The sequence below is a fragment of the Oreochromis aureus genome, linkage group 18 (assembly GCF_013358895.1).
Source record: "Oreochromis aureus strain Israel breed Guangdong linkage group 18, ZZ_aureus, whole genome shotgun sequence".
Lineage (NCBI taxonomy): Eukaryota > Metazoa > Chordata > Actinopteri > Cichliformes > Cichlidae > Oreochromis > Oreochromis aureus.
The window spans coordinates 11,847,381-11,870,004 of record NC_052959.1 but is presented as its reverse complement, the minus strand read 5'-3'; the positions used below and the strand labels follow the sequence as shown (position 1 = coordinate 11,870,004).

Genomic DNA, 22,624 nt, shown 5'->3' with positions numbered 1-22,624 from the left:
GCAAAAACAATTGGTGACACCTGAAAATGCTGACGACAGCACTATGGCCTACCTGTACAGCCATCTGAAATGTGCAGTGAAGTCACTGTAGATGTTATGGGAGTCTTGGGAGTAACTGAGACACTGAATACGTACGTTTCACATTTCCATTGTGTAGAAGTGTTTGTAATCCTACAGAATTGTGCAAAAGAAAAATATGCTACAGTCACTTGTTCACTTTAGAATACATGTAAACATAAAATCACCCATTTGGTAGAGCTGTGCACTAATGTGAACAATAAACAGCACATGTAACAGTACAGTAAATCATTCTGGCACATCCAGACGTTCCTGTCTGTCTGGCCACATATTTGCATCAACATCACAGCGAATGTCAGCTCTATCATTGCATCGGGGAAAGTATCTTCTGGAGTGTCTAATCCACCCTCTGCAGGACTGCTGTGATGTCATCACAAGCTTTTGTAGATTCGGTATGCACCTCATGCCAATCCTGTCTGTTGGTTTACATTATATATATACTTGTAGAGTAGGGGATACTGTACTTGTGATTCACCTATGACTGGGTAGAAGAGCTTTTCATTGGTTGCAAGTAAGAGTAACACACACCAATTTTCATTAGTGTGGGATAAGGTTCACCAGAGAAAAGTGATTTATGGAGATTTTCATGGAAACTCCTTAAAAATAGGGTTTTCAAAATGGGTGTACAAATTATTTGACAAGATGTTCAACAATTTAGAGTGCACTGACACAAGCAATGAAATGAAGACTATTAGTTGTATGGACAATGACTATTCAGCCGGTACAAGTATAAATAATTGTGACATTCATGATGAAAGCAAGGAGATAGTGACCATTCTTTAGATATTTGTACTTACTCAACTGCTTCATGTCCAAAGGCATTTGACTTTGGACGAAATATTTATGAAACCGCCACAAGGTTGTGCCAAAACGACTACATGTTGTGGAGGTTGAACTAACTGTTGTGCAAAGTTTAATTCTGTTGTGAGAAATGCACCAAAGCAACTGAGAAAAACTGTAATTTGCCATGTGATTGGCCAATTAGATATTTTTGTTTACAAAAATGAATATGTTTCCTTTTTTTTTCCAAAACAAGACATTCAAAGAAGAATGGGAATATTTTTAAGCTAATATTTTTGAAATGGTGCATATAGTCACCTGCCTAATATCATGTAGTTTTCCCTTCAAGAGGCCCAAAGAGTTCTGACCTATCACAGCATGGACCTCTGGGGGCCTGTTTTTCCAGGACAATATAATCCAAAGACAACAGAAACATCCACATGAATGAAAGCATCCCATGACGGCTGCTTTTTGGAGCTAGGGCAAGAAATTCAACAAAAACAAAACAAACCAATAGATACAGGTTTAGTTGCAAATGCATTTTTAATTTTGCTTTAAAAAACAAAAACAAACATTTTCATGACTGAGCTGGAAAAGAACAAGCTTCAAGTTGGGTTTTCAGTAAACCCAGCTTGAGTCTGCATCCTGACCGAGCACACAGGCTAGAGACAATAAATTGCATACAGCCTTTGAAATGAGAGGTAACAAAATGTAAATGTTTGCACTGTTTGTCCAGTTGTCTGTTTATGTTACACTTTGGTAATATGACCTCAGGTATTACTGCAACAGAGCTGAAGAAAAACAGCTAGTTAGTGTTTTTAGGAAAAACATGGGATGTTAAAATTGGTTAGCATGTTTTGTTTAGTTTTGTTTATTTAGGGGGAGGGGCTGCAACTAAGTGGAGACTAAATATCAATAACTATTACAAGTTACAACACTTCAGTTTGCCTCTGAAATGATGCTGCAACTCAAATGAGGGAAATGAGTGTTCAAGAAAGCAATGCATCAATTATTAGATTTTTTTTTTTCTTTTAACTGGAGAAAAATACTTTGGAGAAAAGCAGTGCTTTGTTAAAGATGACATAATTCTGTATTCAAGGGAAATTCTGATTAAAGCTTAAACACAATTTGAAAGATAATAAGTGCCAAATTTTACCAAAACATAATCTTTACGTGAACCTCTTCAAGTGGTCAGTTAAATGGGTAACTTCACAGTTTCACCAATAAACCTTTCCCGTAACAGATTTGTAACCATCCTACGCAGCAACGGTACCATCACAGAAAGATGATTCCAGTTTTTAAGCTCACAATAAATTAACTTCCATTTTTATATTCTTAAAAAAACTGAGGAAAACCAAACAAAATCTGATAGAAGGTACGAAACAATGTAAACAGACCAAATGACAGAAACATCCAAACGTTGCAAACTGGAACACTTTGATGGACGACAAACCAATACTGTGGCTCATATGCTTACATTTTGTATTGGCTGAGCAGCTTTTGCAAGCTACGTGTAAGCACGTGATAGCGTGACAGCTTACAGCAACACACAAACACAAGAAAAATCAGTCAAGCAACATCAATATTCATGTCAAAGCCATGAAAACAATCATTTGCTAATGCAAACTACAGCATGATCAGAAACGGGCATAAGGGTGGGGAAAAAAAGAAAAGAAAAAACATTTGATATGCATACACAGTATCTATATTATTTACAAACATGTGGACATCCTTCACAACTACTGACAACTCTAAACTGTACAATAGATCTGCTCTAGGAACAGTTGCGCAAAATACCATTTTGATATACAGTAATACTTTTTTTCCTTTACAATGTACAAGTTTAACCTGTCCACACAATAAAAATGCAAAGCACAAGCCTAAAAGGCCACAAAAGTGCATGTTATCGGGTCAGTTGGAAGCCACTGGAAGCAAGCACTGGCATGAGAGTGGGAATGAAAGCTCCCAGTATCATAAAGGAGATTCTCCGTACTCCAAACCAGTGTCTTGCAGGATTAATAGTTAGTGGAGGGAGATCTGGAGTAGTTATTATTTATTATACATGCAGGCTCAAAGGTCTGCAAATGCACGGACACACAGATCATGTAAATTGTTCAAACACAGACACACACACACACACACACACACACACACACACACTCACATACAAACAGGCTATGGGGTGATAAAACTCCATCACTCTGCTCCGACTCCAATATTTCCCCGAACCGTCACATTATATTCAAGTTGCAACGCTAATAGAAGATACTTGGTACCTTTTGTTTCGCTGCATGCTTCACATCAGAAACAGGACGTGTTGGTCTCGTGTCTTTATCCAAGATTTTTAAGCCCTAAGCAATGACTGGAGACAAAAGCTGGCCTTGGAAACGATCGGATTTCAATTTTTACCAAATAGTGCACTAGTAAGACCGCCTAAGACTAAAAACTCGCGATTTCAAAGAAAGTGATCCCAATCTACACCCAAGTTTTATCGTGTTTATACCTTTGCCCATGCTTCATGCCCCTAACAAGTTAAATAATTTCAGCTGGGTGGTTGTTGTGAACAACGAAGATACAAACAAGCTACACTGAAACGGTGAAGGCCAATTTCAGCAAAAACATGTCACCACCAGGCACTGCGTCACAGAGGAATAAAACACTGAATGGAGGCCAGCGTTTTGACAGTCTTCATCAACACTGACTAGTGTCACAGGCATGTGCTCAAGTGACAGTCACTATCACAAGCTCATCATTGTGTTTCATTGTATTTGGCCAGTTTGTGCATGGCTGTGTATGAGATTCAGCCCCTCTAGGGGACATAGGAGGAGAATGCTTGAAGCCACGCTCTCTGTAGTGCAACGGTGTGTGGCTCAGGGGACGTCTTTGCATCACACGAACTTTCCTTTTAACATCCTGCCTCAGTTGCTAGTCAGTTAATCGTACCGGGGTATCACAGCACTAAGGCAAGTGCAGACTAAACATACCAAACAGAGATTTTTGGATTACTCAAAGCGACCTACATTTAGTTTTCATCTGTCTTGTCAAGTTGAGTTGCCTCCAAGCATTCTCCTCGCACGGTATCTCTACAAAAGTTTAAAAAAAAAAAAAAGTTTTTCTGTCTAAAGAGAAGGATGCCAGCTAAATCCTTTCTGTTAAGGCCACTGAACACTGCATAAACTTTGAGTTGACAGCTTTAAAAGGTGCCAAACTGTTTCTGTGGCTTCCCTGTCAGTGCCTCCTCACTTCTGGCCATGTTACCTCCTCTGCCAACTTTACTCTATATCCGTTTCAGCAGTCTAACAAAGGGAGCTGGTGGGGATGATGCTGATATGGTCCTGTTTCTTTCTTCATCTTTTTTCTATTTGTCATTTTGTGGTCCACACGAGTGTCTTCAGGTTTCCTTTAATCTTCATTTTGACCTTTCATAGCCACCGTTTCCAGCAAAAGGTCATCTTTCTCAGTCACTTAACGGTCTCCATGTTTAAACAGAGCAGAGACATTCATGATAGGCTAACAGCCAAGTAGATAGACCACCACCTCATATGTGCACATCATGATGGCCGTGTTGGGAATCTGTCTGACGAGATGAGTGGTTAGGCCGCGGTACAGCGCCCGGTATCCCTCTTCCTTGGGTACTGTGAGCAGAGTGTGGAAGAAGGAACGGTACTTGCTGCCTTCCTCTCGTAGTCGTGTGCGGATCACCTCTGCAATTAGAGAAGAGGAAGAAATTTGGGTTACATATTCTACTGGCCACTGGCTATGTCAGACTTTGCCTGTGAGTGTTGTGTAATTTCCCATTCATGAGACACACCAAGTAGAATTTCTCCAAATGATTCATTTTTGGCATACTCACTACCCTCAATATGGTAGATACAGATTTTGTCCCAGGTTGACTTCAGACAATCCAAACAGGAATTAAGCTGTAGGTTGTACATGTAGGTGGAGAGTCATAGCAGTATTTTTAAATACAAGTAGAGCATTTTTACCCCTTTCCTCTCCACTCACAAGTGGTGAGTCGACCTAAACTAACTCAAAACTAAACATATTATTCACATTGCATTGCATTCTGGCTTATTTAGCACAATTATCACAATCTTACTATTATAAGATTATCTATAAACATTTTTAAGTTAAGACAGGATACTAATGATTTCCAATCTAATACAGTTCACCTGTCCTTTAAAAATATAATACTAATAATATTCCATTTGTACCAACAAATGGCAAGAAAAACCAAAACCAGTGTTTAAGTTATCAGACTAACTACAGTCTAAATCTTGTCCAAGTACAGAAAAGCCTTATATTTATTTCTACATTTTGCCATAGAGCTTGATGTTTATTCTGCAACAATTACAAAATATAAATAATCCACAACACTGCACTCAGCTTAGGCATCACATGTTTTTTCTGAATCAGTCCCTGGTGCTGTATATAACCATCCAATATTAGTCCAGGACTGAAAATAGTTCCCAGTGACCACAGCTTTCATTACCCTCTGTTTGAGTGATGGTACAGACTGCATGTTTAATTTACAGCATGTTAAAAACAGGGTTCTTATTTTGGTTCCAACAACTGGAAGCTATTTAAAATAAAAGAACTAAACACATAAATAGATAATTAACTTTATGCATTTGTTATTTACACATCCGCCTCAATTGTAAGTGCTGAAATTTACTGAACTAAAAGTCTTCCCTCGGGATCCATTTGTAAAGATTACTTCTTTGCTGGGAATAAATATGCTTAAGGCTGAACAGTAGCTGTGTCCCAAAACCTAGGCCGCATCCTTCAGGGGACCCGGCCTTTGCGGTGTACGTGGGCCGGGTCCTTCGAAGACCGAGAAGGCCGGAAGTGCGAGGCTGTGAAATGGGGCGGTGTAGCCTTCAGATCTGCGTCACCGCTATCTCGGTGGAGTTTAATAAACTCAACCGTCTGCTCCTTGCTATCTAAAATATAACAGGACACTGCCGTAAATTCTTGACCGTCTCATACTTCTGTTTAATCAGTTTTCTGTTTGACGTTTATTCAGCTGTGTGAAAACCCCAGAGAAACCCGAGGAATTAATAAAGTTTATATGTTTTTATAAGTTTTATTTAACCCCCGGCTAGCTATCGATCTGGTGGGTAACAGACGTCTCCGAAGATGTCGGAGCACTTTTGCAAATATGCGATGTCTTGATAAACCAAGCAGATATTTGAAGTTTACACAGCTACATTCTTGCCTGAAAATATGTTAAGTTTATTTTGTGACCCAGAAAAATTAATAAGAGTAATGTTAAAACTAAGTAGCTGCCGCCACATTTGGAAATAGGAATTGGCTGGGCCGTGCTATGAACGGAGGATACACCCCGACCCATCCTTCAAATCTAGGGAAAAGGAGGACGCATTTGTCGGCCGCATTCGGAGGAGTCTACGAATTGGGACAGCCTTCGTTGCGTTGCTGTGACATAATCGGTCTAAAAATGTGGCCTCAGGAGGATGCAGCCTACGTTTTGGGACACAGCTAGTATGAGGAAGGGTACAATAGAAATATTAAATATTATGACCCTTATCCTTTGACTACAACATATGAAAGTGAGTGAGAAGATTACCATGAGGATAGGCGATGGAGGTGGCACAGGTCTTGGAGGTGGCTGCTGCAAGCATCATCCCCACAAAGTCAGAGGCATCTTTGACAGATTCCTCCTCCTCGTCCATGCTGGCCTGAGCCTTGTACTCGAGCAATTTTCGCTTGATAGTTTCATAGATGACAAAATGGATAACAGTCTCAGAGATGCCAGCGTATGAGGCTGACATACCTCTGTAGAAACCTCGTAAGCCATCCATCTGGTACACTCGTCGCATGCACTCAAAAGCACTCATACGCCGCTCGCCGCGATTCCTGCCATCACACAGACACATTCAATTAAAATTCAATAACAACTTTCAGAATAATTTACTCTCATTAGTTTAATAAAAGATTTTCATGCATTTTTCCATCATTGTTAGACTTATCAGAAAAATGGTTTGAGGTCCCTCACCTGGAGTCCAGCTGCAGACGGGTTTTAATCAGCCAGATGGGATTGGTGGCTGTGATGGCGGTGAACCCTGGCAAATTTAGAAGAGGTCAGAGGTTCAGACACAGGCAGAGACACTCATTGTAAGAACACATTAAAATTAACTAGATTAAGCTACATGGTACAAATACAGAGAGAAAGCACTTCAGGAAACAGGATCAACTGGCTGAGGTGTTTAACTTAATCTCATTACAAGTCTTACATAAAGTATATTGATATTAATTCAGACAACAGTATAACAATGAAATCTGAATTTTTAAAAAAAAATATATTTAGAGTTACAGACACAAAAAAAAATCTACTCTGTTAACTTATTGATCCTCTTCATATGAAATGCTACTCAAGTGCATATAAACAGTTCTCCTTTTGAAGTAAAAGATCTCAGATAACAGTGCATGAAGGCAGCAGCTTTCAGCTATGACTGTCTATATTTTTTTTTTAATGTATGGATCTGGATAAAAAGTCTAACTGCAAACAGCAGCAAATGTAGGCAAGCAGCAAACTCATTTTAGGCCTTTACATGTGGGTGATAAATGAATAAGAGTTTGTAATTAGAACTTATCCTCATATGTTTTTATTAACATAGCATTGTACACATCACCTTAATCAGTGTTTACAAACAAATCTACCCATACAGAAATAAACATCACAACACAATAGGTTTGACCCTTAGTTTTGATTAGTCTCTAGATTTTCTATAATGGTTAGCAATGCTCATTTAGGCTACGTTCACACTGCAGATCTTAATGCTCAATTCCGATTTTTTTGATCAAATCCGATTTTTTTGTCTGCTTGTTCACACTACAAATAAAACGCGACAGCAAACGCGCTCTAGTGTGAACGCTCAAAGCGGCCCGCATGCGCAAAAGAAGACGTCACACACAACTCGCTCTCTGTTTGACTCAGACCAAACAATATTGTTTGACTGATGGCCCTTAATATAAAGACTTCAGACTTTACGTTTCCCAATTTTTGCTTTAAGTTATTTTGTTATTTACATAATAATGTAAATAACCTAATAATGATCCTTATTGCTGTTTTAGAGAGGAGCGGTGCTTCAAAGGATAGAATTTGCAGATTATACAGTACAAATAAAATGTTCACGTTGTCTTCCCAACAGTTTCACTGACATCTACACGGGATGGCCAGGAAGCGTTCGCGATGTCTTCTCGGGCGCTTCTGCGGCGCTGATAATTGGCGTCTGTCTTGTGTCAGTGACGTAAAAGACGGATTTAATGCGACATGACTGTTCAAACAGCAGTCGCTTTCTAAAACATCGGATATGTATCGGATTCAGGACCACATACGAAAGTGACCCAGATCGGATTTGAAAATATTGGATTTGTGCCGTTCACACTGTCATACCATGATTGGATATGGGTCGCATAGGGTCAAAAAAAATATTTGATTTGATGCGTGCCTGCAGTGCGTCAGCCTTAGTCTTGGTCCCTAAAAACACGTTCTTTATATTTATTCTAATATGAACCAGTGGTTAACTTGACTGGACACTACAGACAGGTTGTAGGCCATATACTAGTACAGCTAGCACAACTACAGCATAGTGAAGAAAAATCTTATCTAAAGGAGATTCTTTAATTATTTACTAGTGGAAAGTCACTGCTAGGAAGTCTAAAGTGTAGCAGTTACTTTTTAATCATGGTGAGAAACCCTGTTTCACTATCTGCCTGCCAACACACTTGGTAGATGTTAGCTTAATTTGTAACTGATCGCAACTATTCTTGGTTAGTAGAAATGCTAGATAATGTACAGTAATGCAAAGCCTGCTTTGTATGGTATAAAGCAAATTAATCTGCACTTTGTATCATTAGGAAATGACACCAAGTCTCTTTAAAAGTCTGTGGTAAACGGATGTACCAGTGAGAAGTAAAACATGGCCTTTTGCAGAAAACAGCTAAGACCAGGGCAAGGCTATGAAGAGACCTCAGTCACGTCTAGTGTATCGATGCAGCAGAGACCTATGTTAAGGCAACTGCATGAAGAAGAAAGGATTACACAGGTCTGTTGAAGAGAAGAGGAGAACAAAAAGAGGAAGAAGAAAAAAGGAGGAAGTAGAATGAAGTAGCTTCTATGGCGTGTACTCACGAGGGAGGGGCAAAGCTCCTCCAGCTCCTCCCCGCTGCAGCTAGTAGCCTGCAGATATGGGGGGCTCAGATGGCGGGGATGTCCCACCCAATCACGCAGGGGTGAAAGCTTTACAGTAAAGCCCTAAAATAGACACAGGCTTTTCTGTACCACAGTCACACACAAGCAGCAGTCACATCCACCCCAAATCCCACCAACCACCCACATCAACCCACTTTCTGAAGTAGATGGAGAAGAGATGGGGGGTGAAGGACTCATACCACCCCCCATCTTTCACCAAACTATGATCCCAACCCTGTGCCCCAACCCGTATAATTTACCCATCTTTAAACTGCTTTAATTTGTGTTACATTTTTATTACTTTTACTTTATCCCCATTTTTTGCAGTAAATAAGACGACTAATCAGAGGCCCAAACCAATCCAAGCCTCCAGCTCTATCTCATGAGAGCAAGCTAAAAATCACAAGAACACAAAGACATAAAAAAAACAAATAAACTGACGAGGTATTCCTTATAACCATTGAGCCAATATCAGTTTCTAACCTAAAACTGATTGTCTGAAAATAAGAGAGGCCGGTGGAAATGCTAACCTTGCCGTTCTGTGTAACAGACTCAAAACTTTATGTGACAGGGATAAAGGGAATGAAGAAACTTTGTATGAATATGTGATAAGAATGAAGTGATCGATGACAATGAAATAATGTATGAAAATCAAAAGGATGATCCTTAACTTACGGATGTGGTGCGTTAGCATAATCCACTCGATATTTCAACCACAATGCAGAATGTGTGCATGAATATGGGTGACAGGAGAAAGACCACCAGGACTTTATTTCCAGCTTTTATCTTGATGAGGAAACGGCGGATGCTATACCAGCAGGAGTGCATTAAGTCACCATTTACTTCAATGACACAGAGCAGTTAATGTTTAGTCTAAAACAGTATCAACTCTCAATATCTGACTATTTGTTCAAATTTTAAATTTCTAATAACATAATAGCGCTTATATTTTATGTAAATTTAAAAACAAAAAGTGTGTGCTTGGGCTCAGCAGGCCACCAGGCACATGGAAACGCTGCCGCATGTTGTATATTATGATCCTTCAATAGTCAAATAATCCCTGTGCAATTTCTCCTGAGGGGTTTGACCTACATTCAGGGACAGCAGCATGCTTTAGATTAACAGCTGAAACGAAACCTAAGTCTAAAGCTGTTCTTCCACACATGCACTGCAGCCGTGAAGTTTTGTGGAACAAAAATATCACAGTCGACTCCCACAAACGTCAAGTAGACCACACTAAGAATTACAGTAGTGAGAGTGCTTCTGAAGCAGATCATTTGAGTTCATATGTCATAATAGCTTAAGTAAAGAAATGGGATTTGAATCCATACGAAAAGTTCCCATTGCAGGAGCAGTGAAGCTATAAAAGACATCGACTTCACAAAGTTAGTTTATAAAACGGAGCACGAATTTACAGCATCAGTATCAATTTTAACTGTCCCTGAGGTTTTGGCATTGACCACCGCATTAAATCTGTTACTGATAAGCACTGATAATCTTAAGAGACAATAAAGATGAAAAAGCGAGAAAGGGATACATTTAGTATCATAGCAAAACATTTGTGCAGTAACACAACAATATGTCCACAACATTATTAAAACATCTGAAATTTTTAAAGCTAGTTTTTAAGCACTTGCGTGGTAACAGTCAGACTGTATTTATATCCTTACCTGCATTTCTTTGAGATTTACAAGAGAAATTTATGCAACTGTTATAAGTATGAAACAAAGACTAAACACCAAGCTCCATCTCTTTCTATGTGTGTTGATGTGTTCCCTTTTTATCACTTACATGTGTATGTTTTCACTGCATTTTATCAACAATAATGAATTTATCTTTAAGTGGTGCCAATACTGATGGGATTAAACTGCTAAGGTAATTAACTGTATTCAGGAAATTCAACTAATTTAACAAGTGAACACATGAAATGTGAAAATACCGTCAGTCCAGTTCTCCTTGGAAAGAAATGACTGAAGCACTCAGTGTCGATGAATGATGACAAAACACAAAATGAAAAACACACCGAGTGCAGCCTTCTGTGGCAGTGACAAGGTTAGCATTTCGTTTGTGCTGACAACAAAATAAACTGTCATTACTTTACCTTTAATGTATTGATGAAACACGTTAAAGGGGGAGGGGGAGGTGTGTGTTAAGACTAAGGAATAATAAACTTCATCATGAATCTAAAACTACACACCAGCAGCAAACACACTGCTGTAAGCAATGCTAATATCATTAAAAATGAATAACCATTATGAATTTAATTAGAAAAATCACCATGGTTTTCATCATACCAGTGTAAAGAAATGGGGTGCTACCTGACGTGTCCGCCCGAGTGCCAGGGGCCCCGGTTGACCTTTGGGGGCCGTGTTCTCTTCTCTATACACACACAGAGCAAAGGGGAGGGGGGGCCCAGACCACACTGTTTAAGTAACAACTGGGATGTTAAACCATTTACAGTGTCCTCTGGAGAGGCCTCAAAATTAAAGAATTTAAAAAACAGAAAACAAAAAAAGAGGAAAGAAGGGCGAGGAGGGGATTAAAATCAAAAAAATTTAACGAAGTACATGAGGGACAGCGGGGCTAAGAGAAGAGGAAAGCACAACCCAAACTTTGAGGACCATAACATTTTTCTCTTTTGTATAACAGATAAAGCCAAATACAGATCAGCAGTGGGGGAATTACAGCCTGAAATGTTTCATCTGGTATGGGTACATGAAATTCTGGCACTGCTAATATCAGGATTTGTCTCCTCAACTATTCGGGGACTATCAAGGCTACCATAGAGAGATAAGATACTACATTATCGGCCCAGTTTGCAAACAATTCCTTTCTGTAACTAAAGAAGCTGGTATGTAATAAAAGATGTGATAAGAACTTTTCAACTCTTACAGATTCAAGGTCCCCTTAAAGTAAAGGATGAACTCTGAAATATTGTAGAAACTGCTACTATTTAAGACATGAATAACTTATCTCGACATACACAATAATCAAGGTCAGTTCGATCCCAAGAGGCTTAAATTGTGCTTTCTGATAAATCAATGATTGTTTATATTAATATTTCTATACAAGAAATAGCTAAGTAATGCCGACTTAAAAACAGACATTATCAGTTAGCATTAGCATGCGTCAGGTCTGGGGGAAGGGTGGTGTCTGGGACACTTAAATTGTACAAAATAAAAAAATAATGAAAGTTGTTTGATAGAGAAAAACTGAATAATTCTTTAATAATTCTTTTTTTTTCTTTAAATAAAACCCATCAGTAAGAAACACTGCCCAGGCAGACTGACAAACAGTCGGACAGGCAGATAAAACAGACAGACAGACAGAAAGGGGGAGGGGAAGGAGCAATCATTACCTGCCATCCCAGCCGACACCATATGCACCTGGGTAGAGTCTGGCTCCAGCACTCCATTAAGCTTCTCCTTGGCTGTCGAGTAGGCCGCAAAGTATATCGCCCTGTGTGACGATTAAAAAGGAAGAGAGAGAACTTTAATTACCAAAAGACTCAGGAAAGGAAAGAAGTTAATGACGTGTCCAGGAAGTAAATATAAAATAAAAGCATACTAGCTGTGACTGTAAGTGCAGAGCTATTTAATGTGTGAATGATTAACAAGTTAGCTATATTGAGTACAAACACATAATTTCAGTTGTACAAAATTAAATACTGCCCAAACTGAACATGGGGAACATACAGTAAATTCAGCTAATTTTAAAACTATACAACACTATAAATAAAATCAGCATTTTAAATTCTTGTTCGCCATTTAAAATGTCATTATACACATTTATGAAGCTAGTTCTCGCACATAAAAACCACAGAACAAAAAGATGAACATTGGCCACTGCTGTCGGTAAATGGCATTTCTTATTTTCTTTGCTGACAGGCCAATAACAGCCAACAACTCAAATACACATCAGTACTGATGTTCGGCTGATAAATACATGCCTCTCTAGTGTGCACATGCACAGATGTCGTGCTTCAGAAACAGGTTTTTCCTCCCATGATTCTAGCTGCTCTTCTATAAATGAAATCATAGGATTTAGTCAACACTGACTGGAATTAAACTCTGTGACCTCTGCTCTCAGCCCTCGTTCTGGATTTGAGAGTATGCATGCAAAATGTAATCACGCTGCTTTGTAGACGAATGATATGATTGGCTCTGAAAGCATGTATGCAGCTCATGAGCAAAGAGAGCTTTTTGTGGTGCAAGCTGTGTAGAAATCGGGTCGAGTGTGTTGTTAATGAACGCCAGCAGCATGCCCGGTGGACTGTTGAGTGTCAGAGGCTTTGCAGCATCAGAGTGCCGTTTCCTAAATATCACAGCAGACAATAGCTCTGGAGTTCACACCTCCGCCTGCTGATAAATAAAGTAATAAGATGTTTCATTCAATTATACTAAAGTCGAAAAAATGCTGCTTGTTACAATTCTGCATATACAATTATTTTGTCAGACACTAATGGTGGCATTTTGATCAGTGTATTGTTTGTACTGTGAGCACTAATGAATCTGGCTGCTCTGAATAATGAGAGTAGCTCATAAATCCATTTTAAATTATTTATACTAACATTTCACCAAGTTACAGCCAATATAATTTGTTTTAAACTGCATTCTAATATGCTTCTCTACATTAATGGTTATGAAATAAAACAAACTGAATAAAATTATTTAAAAGCTATTCTTTATTCCAACAAAACACAAAGCAGTGGAACCCTAAAAAATGGTTTCTTGAGGTTGTTTTATTTATTTTTATATATGGGTTATGGGTTAACTATTAACCACCATGTTTCCTGTTGTCATATCCTGTCTATAAGTCAGTGGAAAACCACATATTTGCCAGCGAGTTCATCAGGTTCACTTCTTATGTAATAACGTCCTCCTATAGCACTACTTCCTATAGCTGTCATGGCCAGCCATTCAGTACAACAACAACACAGGACTGACAGACACAGATGCAGTGGATGGACCCAAAGGGCAGACAAAGAGTGAAAGACCCACGAGAAGAGAAAGAGTATCATGAAATCATGATACAGACGATACGCAAAACTAACCAGAAAAGGAAGATGTCGGAGGTGACACAGCGGTAACTACAGAACTAGAACGATCAGGGAGGCAGAGGGATTATACACAAACACAACTGCCTTAATTTAGAAACTTCATTTTAACAACAGCAGTGGCTGTCACATGATGAAAGCATAACAGCTGGCCGGCGTCTGCTGCTGCTGCTTCATGGGAATTTGATTGACTGCATCCAGACGTTAGGGCAGATAAGCTAAGAATTAGGGAACCTTCTCATTTCCGCACAGATTTGAAGCACAGATTTCCATTGTGCTGCTGCTGTGATTGAGAGAGGTTTACATGCACATTCCTGGTCTTCCATTATTTCAGACATTCCTCAGTGTGAAAGCAACTGAATTACAGTCCTGCACTCTTTGTCTCACTTACTGCTTAGGTATTTATTAAATTGCAATATTTCAGTCAAACAAACCCTTATAAGGAGCGGCAGCTCAACCTCATTTACAGCATGCGTACAGTGTGCATTTATATACACAGGAAATGAGCACCTTGCATCCACGTGCATCAGCACTTGCATTCATAGGACCACAAATACCTCAGTAACATAAATCTGATGCTAGAGTAATTATAATATTATATTTGATGAATAGCTTTTTTACTTTTTGTCCATTTTAAGTTTTTCGTATTGCTTTTTTCAGTTACTTTCTAGGTTTTCATGTTTCCGTTTATATTGACTGAAAATATGTAGCTTTAGTTTTTATTTGCATCAGTGTTTAGTTTCCTTAAAACCAATAATGTGAATAATGTGGGTCAGGAGCAAAATGTCAGCACAACATAAACAACACTTTGTGCAGGCAGCTAATTTAAAGTTGTGTAGGCATCCTAAGTCTCAATAAATAGAGGCACCAAAGCCTCATGAGACCAGTTGTGTTGACAAATGTGACCACATTTTTAAAGCCTAAAAATAAAAAGGTACATTCTGTATGTTTTAGTCCACTTTAGTTCGCTCTATGAGCACTCAAACCACTTCAGTTCTCATTCAGTCTAGTTTTTATTTTTATTTCTGTAGTTTTAGTCAACTAAAATAAAACAAAACAGAAGGTAACATTCATCTAACATCTCTGAGGTCAGAATTAGGGCTCTGAGATCATCTACTCAGTTACTATTGGTGCAGCCTAGATCTCAGCTGAAATCTAGAGGTGACCCGGGCGTTTGCCTGGCTTTTCTAGAGTTGTGGAACAACCTTCCGATTGGGATCTGATTCTATGATCTCGTAAATCTGAATGCTGCTTTGAGAGTTTTTAATATTATACATGCACAATTAATCCCACTGCTCCTTTCTGTTATTGTATTTAAGCCTGAATGTGTTAAGACTTTGTGGTTTAAGCAAATAGAACAAACTGTAGAACATACTGAACTAAAGATTCAAGGCTGATGAAGCCAACTTTCTACATATTGTGACTGATCACAAATTAACATGGAAACAACACACTGCTTATATTAAAAGAAAAAAATTCAAATCAGTCAGTAATTCTTTATAAAACAAGTGATGTATTCATTTCTAATGCCCTGCAACATAATTTATTCTTCATTTATACTTCCTTACTTTTCTTACTGTGTGGAACGTTGAGGATTGACTTAAATGAGAGTAAATTCAACAGTTATGTTACAGAAAAAGAGCAATACGGCTTATTAGCAAGTCTGGTTACTATGACCACACTTAATCACAGTGTCTAAGGTCCCACATTATGTAATTAAATCATTCTGTTTATTTAAAAAAAAAAAGCAAATAATGCTTAAAGCAATAAAAATGCCTAAGTCATTTCTTGGTTTAAAACAAATGCTCTACAAATATGTTTGAGGGTTATATTTGAGAACATTGTGGTTTGTTTGTTGTCGTTTTCTTCTTCTACTTGGAAATGAGGGCAGCTTTACTGATAACAACATAGGCCAGGCATATCCAAGTGCCACTTCAGCCTGAGCCTGTTCATTCAGTATTTGTTATAAAGGCTGCAGATTTTATATGAGCTGTTTTACACTGTGTAAAATGCAAGCCTGAATAAAAAAATAAATATCAGGTCACTGTATTTAATGTTCACACAACTGGGCAACACTACAGCTCACCTGACCAACCAGGCGAAATATGCTGAAGGGCACTGCAGTGGCTCAGGTTGGAGTCCACTCCAGACTATTTCCTGTGTCATTCCCCCCACTCTCTCTTTGCTTTTCTGTCTCCTCTACACTGTACTGTCAAATAAAGTCTGTAAATACTAAAAAGAAATCTTTAAAGAAAATAAATGACTGCTGTTGAATGATATTTCAATACATCATTTTGAACAAAGTTGTACTTCAGTTTTTGACTTGGTCATAATGAGTTTATTACGGCTGATAACACTGTAACTTTTTAATAAATCAACAATTTCACTTTAAACCTTATTTGTCTTTTGGATTCGGAGACTTGAATTTATGTGATGCTGCTGAAGAACAACATCAGCCTGAAATATTTGTGATGCTACTAATACTACTGGTTGACTGGCAACCTATTCTCAGTAGTCAGATCAAATGACTGAGGCACTTACTATCTGTATTTCAGCAGTAAATAGGAAAGCACACGAGTTAAATTTAACCGCTCAGCTGCTGCCCATAATACAGCCTGAAGACTTTCCCCCAAATAATTGTCTCATAGGGTTTGATTAAACATGTCAAAATAAATTACACAGACATGCCTTTATTCCAATAGCAGGGTAGTGCTAGTGCAGATGATACTGCTGCTAGCTAACTGCTTCTTATGCAAAAAAAAAAAAAAAGTGAATTACTCATTCATGCTGTTATGACACGCAAGATATGGAAGTGAAGGTTATTTCCCTTACTTTGGGCTCTGGTTCTGTTCCTGTGTTATTGCTAAAGAAATCATAAAGCAGTTTTAACACACAACACTCCCACATTATTGCAGATAATACTGCACATACCTGGAAGGTGCCACACCTACAAGGTTAGGACCCAGTCCTCTGAAGAGTGAGCGGGGTCCCTCTCTCTCTAGAATTAACCTGTCGAAAGAGCAAACACATGCGGAAATATTTCACTTTATAGTCAAAACACAACATGTACATTATTTAAACACTGGAGCATATTATACAGTGAATGGTTTAAAGATAACTCGTAATCTAAATTGTTTTCATGTTTAATAAAAGTTATGAATTCATAATTACCACAAATCAGATTAAGCACATTTGTTTCATGAAGTTAATTTAAACATAGGAAAAAAAGACATAGCTCGGATCCTTCTGGAAGAAGTTAATAAGCTACATTTTTTTTCTATTTATAGACTTTGCCTTTCTGCCCCACTTATGTGATTTCCTCATTTTATTATTTCATTATTATTCATTATGTTATCTGATTCTTCATTATTTATAGCAAATGGCACATCCTCAAGAAAGAAACGGGTCTAAAACCAGACAACACACGTGATTTGGAGTGAAGGTGTCCTCCGCCCTAAAAGGGATCTTGGCATGCACCACACTGCACGTTGACCCACTTTGACGTGTGTCCTCCCACCCCCCTCGTTAGCTATGCTGCAGTTCGTGCTTCTATCCTTCTCCACTCTGTACCATGAAATAGTGTTGCTGTATTTTTGCTGCAAGATGCTGCTTATTTTGAAGACAACACAAGAAGTTGACTTATGTTGCCACAACACCGATACAGAGCCCAAAACAATGGCCACATGAGCTGCAATCTCTCCAAATGAAGTATTAGTCAACTGTTATTAAACAAAATCCTGAAAAGAGCACTGCCTGACAGCAGACTAACAACCCAGACTTATAGTCAGAACAAATCAATTTTTAGGCTCGTTGTTAAAGAACGTTATAGCTAACCCCACTAGTGACAAAACAAAACCTAGGGAAGTGCAAAAGTGCAAGATCAGCATGTTACCTGTGTAGCCTGCCAATTCTAAATATTCTAAATATAAAAAGCATTTTATATTTCTGTGATACAGAACCAAACATAAGAGGCTTGTCAAATATAAAAGTATTTACAAAATAACTAACCGAAACCATTCAGCAGTGGAAAATTCCACACACAGCCGCTTATGCATTATGCAATACGTAAGAGTGACAGGCTCTCTGACATGCTCTCATATAGCAGCTTGCCAGGGTACAATAGTAGAGCTCCATATTTATAAAGGCAAGTTGAACATTTACTTGCTAATCCTGCAGTGGTTAATGGTAATTACAAGTAGCCACATCAGCTTCCAGCAGGTTCTAAGCAAATGCTGAATTCCGCTCTACTCTCACTCTCACTTCATCTTTCTGACAAAATTCCGCTATGCCCAATGACAAGATGCCTTAGATTTATAAAAAAAAAAAAAAAAAACAACTTAAAACCCCCCCTAAAAAACAGGAACCATTCTTTGTGGATATCTTACATAAGTTTCAGGGAGAAAGTATCAAAAACAACCAAAGAGCTATAAGGTCAACATGAGGTTTAAATTATTGATTTTGTCTACAGATGTCAAAGAAAATAACCACTGAAACCTAAATGTTTATCTTCTTGTCTCAGTTAGAGTTGCTCTCTAAAATAAATAAACAAACAAACAAACAATCCACCAAAAAGCAAAAAAGACACTAATAACAACAATAACATCTATTAAAATAAGAAAGAAAAAGAAGCACATTCGCAATCCAAATAAACGCACTCCCCAGGAAAGCCCAAGCATTCCTGAAGAAAATATTTTCAATTTGACATCAGTTTGCAACTCACAGTGCACACATTAAAGGAACTGTGCAACAAGATAAATCTGTTATCAGTGTTTGAGCCATTTCACAGTTTTGTTTGTTATTGCGGTGATGCAACGTTCCAGTAAGGAGTCATTTTATTGGAAGAAAATAACTCACTACATTAAAGTTACAATAAGATGAGATGCACACACAGACCTTTTAAATGTAAGCAGCCAGCTAATGGACAAAATAATACTTAAACCAAGAAAAGACAAAATTGAAGCCGCATCATAACTGTTTATAATGTTAATTTCAGTGGATACCAATTAGGCACAGCTAATCTATATCCTTACTTGAGGCAGTGCAGAGGCCCCGGCGGAGAAACACGGGCAACACTGGCTCCGTTGACTGTGCTGAGCTGAACCTCAGAGACGTAGAGTGTAATGGAAGAGGACTGCAGCCTGGTCTTCACCACTTCCAGAGGACAAGTTAAAATGGCGCCCACTGTACCACCGCATCTAGAAAAGAAGCAGCAAGTATTGAGAAAAAAGTGAGAAAATAGAACAGAAGCAAGACCAGGAAAAAAGTTTGCTGTGGCACCAAATATGCAAAAAAAAACAAAACAAAAAAACAGCAAAATCAAGTTATACTGACATGAGCCGAGTCACTTCACACACTAATCAACAGAAACACAATCTGTTGTTCCCAAATTATCTATGAGTATGGGCACATACACACACCATGACCTGGTTTTGTGATATCCAAGATACTGACATATGAAAACAAACAGCTGGTTTCATGATTCATTTCAGAAGAAACTGACCGCAGCTCATTTGCTGAGTTTTGCCACCTGAGAAGGCCAGAATAAGAAGTCATCAAATTAGATCGTTGTTTAGCTCACTTGATAAACATAAACAAAAACCAAGTTGGTCACAAATACAAAAACATATATCCACTTTATATCATAACACATCAAGGTGTGCAAATATAACTGCATCACGACTGTTTTTTTCCATCATACAAAAATTTTTGGTGCCCACCAAACAGGTTTTGGCCTTCCCCCAAAGGAAAATCACCAGGTCTCTCAAAGTATTTAAATAAACACTATTTTTTTTAGCGTGAGGTTTAATTTAGTCAAACTTAACCTATTTTTAGCCATCAAATGGGTTTGAAATTAATTAATTAATTAATTTACAGACACCTTTTTGCACTAACCATGGGGATAAATTGTGTTTATGTGCACACAAAACCAGGAAAACCCTCATGAGATATAAATTAGTGTATTATTTGATAATTCATAAGCTATAGTGTCATTTTTGTTGATCCCCTCTGCATTCACCAAAGGTTCAGTGCTTTCCACATGTAGACAAAGCTTCAAAACCAAACCACCGCACAGCTTAAAAGTGCTTCCTGGTGATCGCAGTTGCAAGTTATATAACTCGGCTAAAGGTTACAGAAGCCATGGCAGTATGGTAGTATATGTTGACATCCTGGCAGTGAATTCCTGTTGCTGCTGTCTCTTTTGAGCAGCACCAGCTATATTTACCTTTCAAAAGACCGACCCACATTCATGCTCAGAGGCAGCGGTGACCCTTGGCCTACTTTCTCGGCAACACTGGCTGTTGCATGTGTGCCTCTCTAATGCGAGGCTGTGGGAGGCAGCACTAGGCTGAGGCCTCCAGCTCAAGTTTTTGGGTAAAGTTGATTCAAAGTCTCTTGGGTAGTTCTCAGATTTAAAAGCAATAACAAGAGATATAAAGTAGAAGTGCTGTGGCATGGTGGGATCACCCATTCTGAAGGTCACAGACTAAATGGGAAGATTAAAAAAATTAACAAGTGAACTAAAACTAAAGACAATGGATTAAAACAAAAATCTATACTGGGCCAATCCACTTAAATGTCACATTTGTGCTTTCATTGTCCTTGATGAACTGGTTGTCAGGCCTCTTTACAGAACTATGAATCAGAAGCAGCTATGAATCAGAAGCATTGCTTTACTACTGTGTGAGCTTCAACTTTAAGATTTGAAGTACAAAAAATTCAAAAGCAGTAGAGAAACTGAATTTCTCCAGTAAGTTTCTCTTTAAACCATACTTCCACCCAGAGCCAGTAGTTACACAACACAAACTTCAAAGTGGTTTTGTTTTTTTTATTAAATTTAAAATTAAAAATTAAGCCTTTTTTGATTAGACGGATATCTGCAAGACTGCTTTAACTGAGCCCGACAGAAAATCTGTGGGGGGGGTTTACGAGAAATGTCTCAGTATGCATTAGATGTAAATGTTCATTTAAAGGGGAATACAATAAAGAAATTAAATAAATAAATAAAGCATTATGCAACTACTTCTTAAATTACAAAATAGTAGCAGAAAAATAAGCGTCAATGGCTGTTGTCGCAGATGCATTTGGTCAAGTCATTCAGAGAAAGCTACAGCGAGCACGGAAATGAATTCCACTTGTCATCAAAATAAAAGGCTCTCACTTGTGCAGAAACAGCCGGCATTTAAAGGACGATGAAATAAAAGGCGAGCTGCTCTGTGCTGTCTGGGAATAACGAGCTCGAATGCGCTTTCTGGCATATTTACATGAATGCTTTCAGCAACACTGGTCATATTTTAAAGGTTAACCGGAAGTTCAACTAGAACCGTTTTTGACAGTCGCGTGCGCACAACCGCCAAGGTTGGAAGGGCACGCACGCGCTGCCTTAAAAAAATAAAAATAAATGGCCAGTTAGCTAGATAAAGCAGACAGGGGTCATGTTTCAAAATATATATTTCAAATTAGGTAAAATGTATAGAGGAAACTGATGTGCCTTACCCTCCAGCGAACAAATGAACCAGTGTGTCCCTTTGGCTCATTCTTTAGCATACCCTGCCAAGCAGCGCAGGGTAGTCAAAAAAGGGCTCTTTCCCCGTCCCCTCCCGGTGCTCTTTGCCTCTGAGAGGATGCGCAAGTCCACAGACAAACGACGTCGACGACTAACCAGCGGTGGGGCGAGTCTCCGGTGATTCAGACTGCAGCGGGCCGACAAACCCCCCTCTCTCTCTCCCTCAGCTAACTGAGGTACCCCTCTGACGCAGATATTTTCTATCTTCGACAAAAACAGCGGGGAGGTGCGGGTTCACCAGGCTTCCTGCTGGCGGTAAAATGTCTCAGGTCTAACAAACGGTTTTATAGTACATCCGCGGTCTCATCTCCTTTCATCGCTGCACCAAGAGGAAGGAGGCAGAGCTCATAGTGTGTACTGTACGACCATAGGCTGGAAGCACACGCTGCCATTGGCCACCCTGCACTTAACGTCACATTGTCTCCGCCTTGATCATGCACTGTTCACATGCTCAACACTGAATGAATCTGGACTGCGTGTTGCTGAAGTGCAGCCATCCAAAAGAGATCGTTTTCACAGTTTGTTCTCTAAACATTTCAGACGTAGCTGCTTTTGCTTTTGTCTCATTGAACCTCTTCAAAGTCAGACACGAGACCAAAATATGACAAACAAACACAATTATCAGCATAAAAACCCACCAGACAACCTACATGCAAACAGTTTTATAATAATGTTTACTACCAAAAAACAAAACAAAAAAACAACAGTCATATTCCCGCACTGTTTATGAATCTATATATAGTAATGGAGGGTCCTACACCAATGATACCAAGGTAGCTATACTTTATTATTGTTCAGTGTATTAATTCATCAAATCAAATCACTTTTATTGTCACATCACATGTGCAGGTACATAGTACATGTGAGTGAAATTCTGCGAGCATGCCAGAGTTGGCAAAATACAATAACGTAAAACAAGCAAAATATAAGA

The 22,624-nt window shown here is 38.7% G+C and overlaps 1 protein-coding gene across 1 annotated transcript; it reads right to left on the bottom strand.

Annotated features, from left to right (window-relative positions):
- Positions 1-1,376: 1,376 nt before the first annotated feature.
- On the bottom strand, positions 1,377-22,047 carry slc25a36a (solute carrier family 25 member 36a). The gene is made up of 7 exons (XM_031732752.2): positions 21,624-22,047; positions 19,160-19,324; positions 17,061-17,138; positions 12,432-12,532; positions 6,875-6,941; positions 6,446-6,735; positions 1,377-4,562 (listed from the first exon to the last, which is right to left on the bottom strand). The coding sequence occupies exons 1-7, from the start codon at positions 21,662-21,664 to the stop codon at positions 4,369-4,371; spliced, it is 936 nt and encodes a 311-aa protein (XP_031588612.2). The 5' UTR covers positions 21,665-22,047; the 3' UTR covers positions 1,377-4,368.
- Positions 22,048-22,624: the final 577 nt, after the last annotated feature.

Bases quoted from the DNA above. Each gene is read 5' to 3' on its own strand.
- slc25a36a (XM_031732752.2), bottom strand. From the start codon at position 21,664: ATGAGCCAAAGGGACACACTGGTTCATTTGTTCGCTGGAGG. The intron at 12,533-17,060 runs GTATGTGCAGTA...ATCGTCACACAG, and splicing joins GTAGGTGTGGCACCTTCCAG to GGCGATATACTTTGCGGCCT. The intron at 6,942-12,431 runs GTAATGATTGCT...TAAATTTGCCAG, and splicing joins GGTGTCGGCTGGGATGGCAG to GGTTCACCGCCATCACAGCC.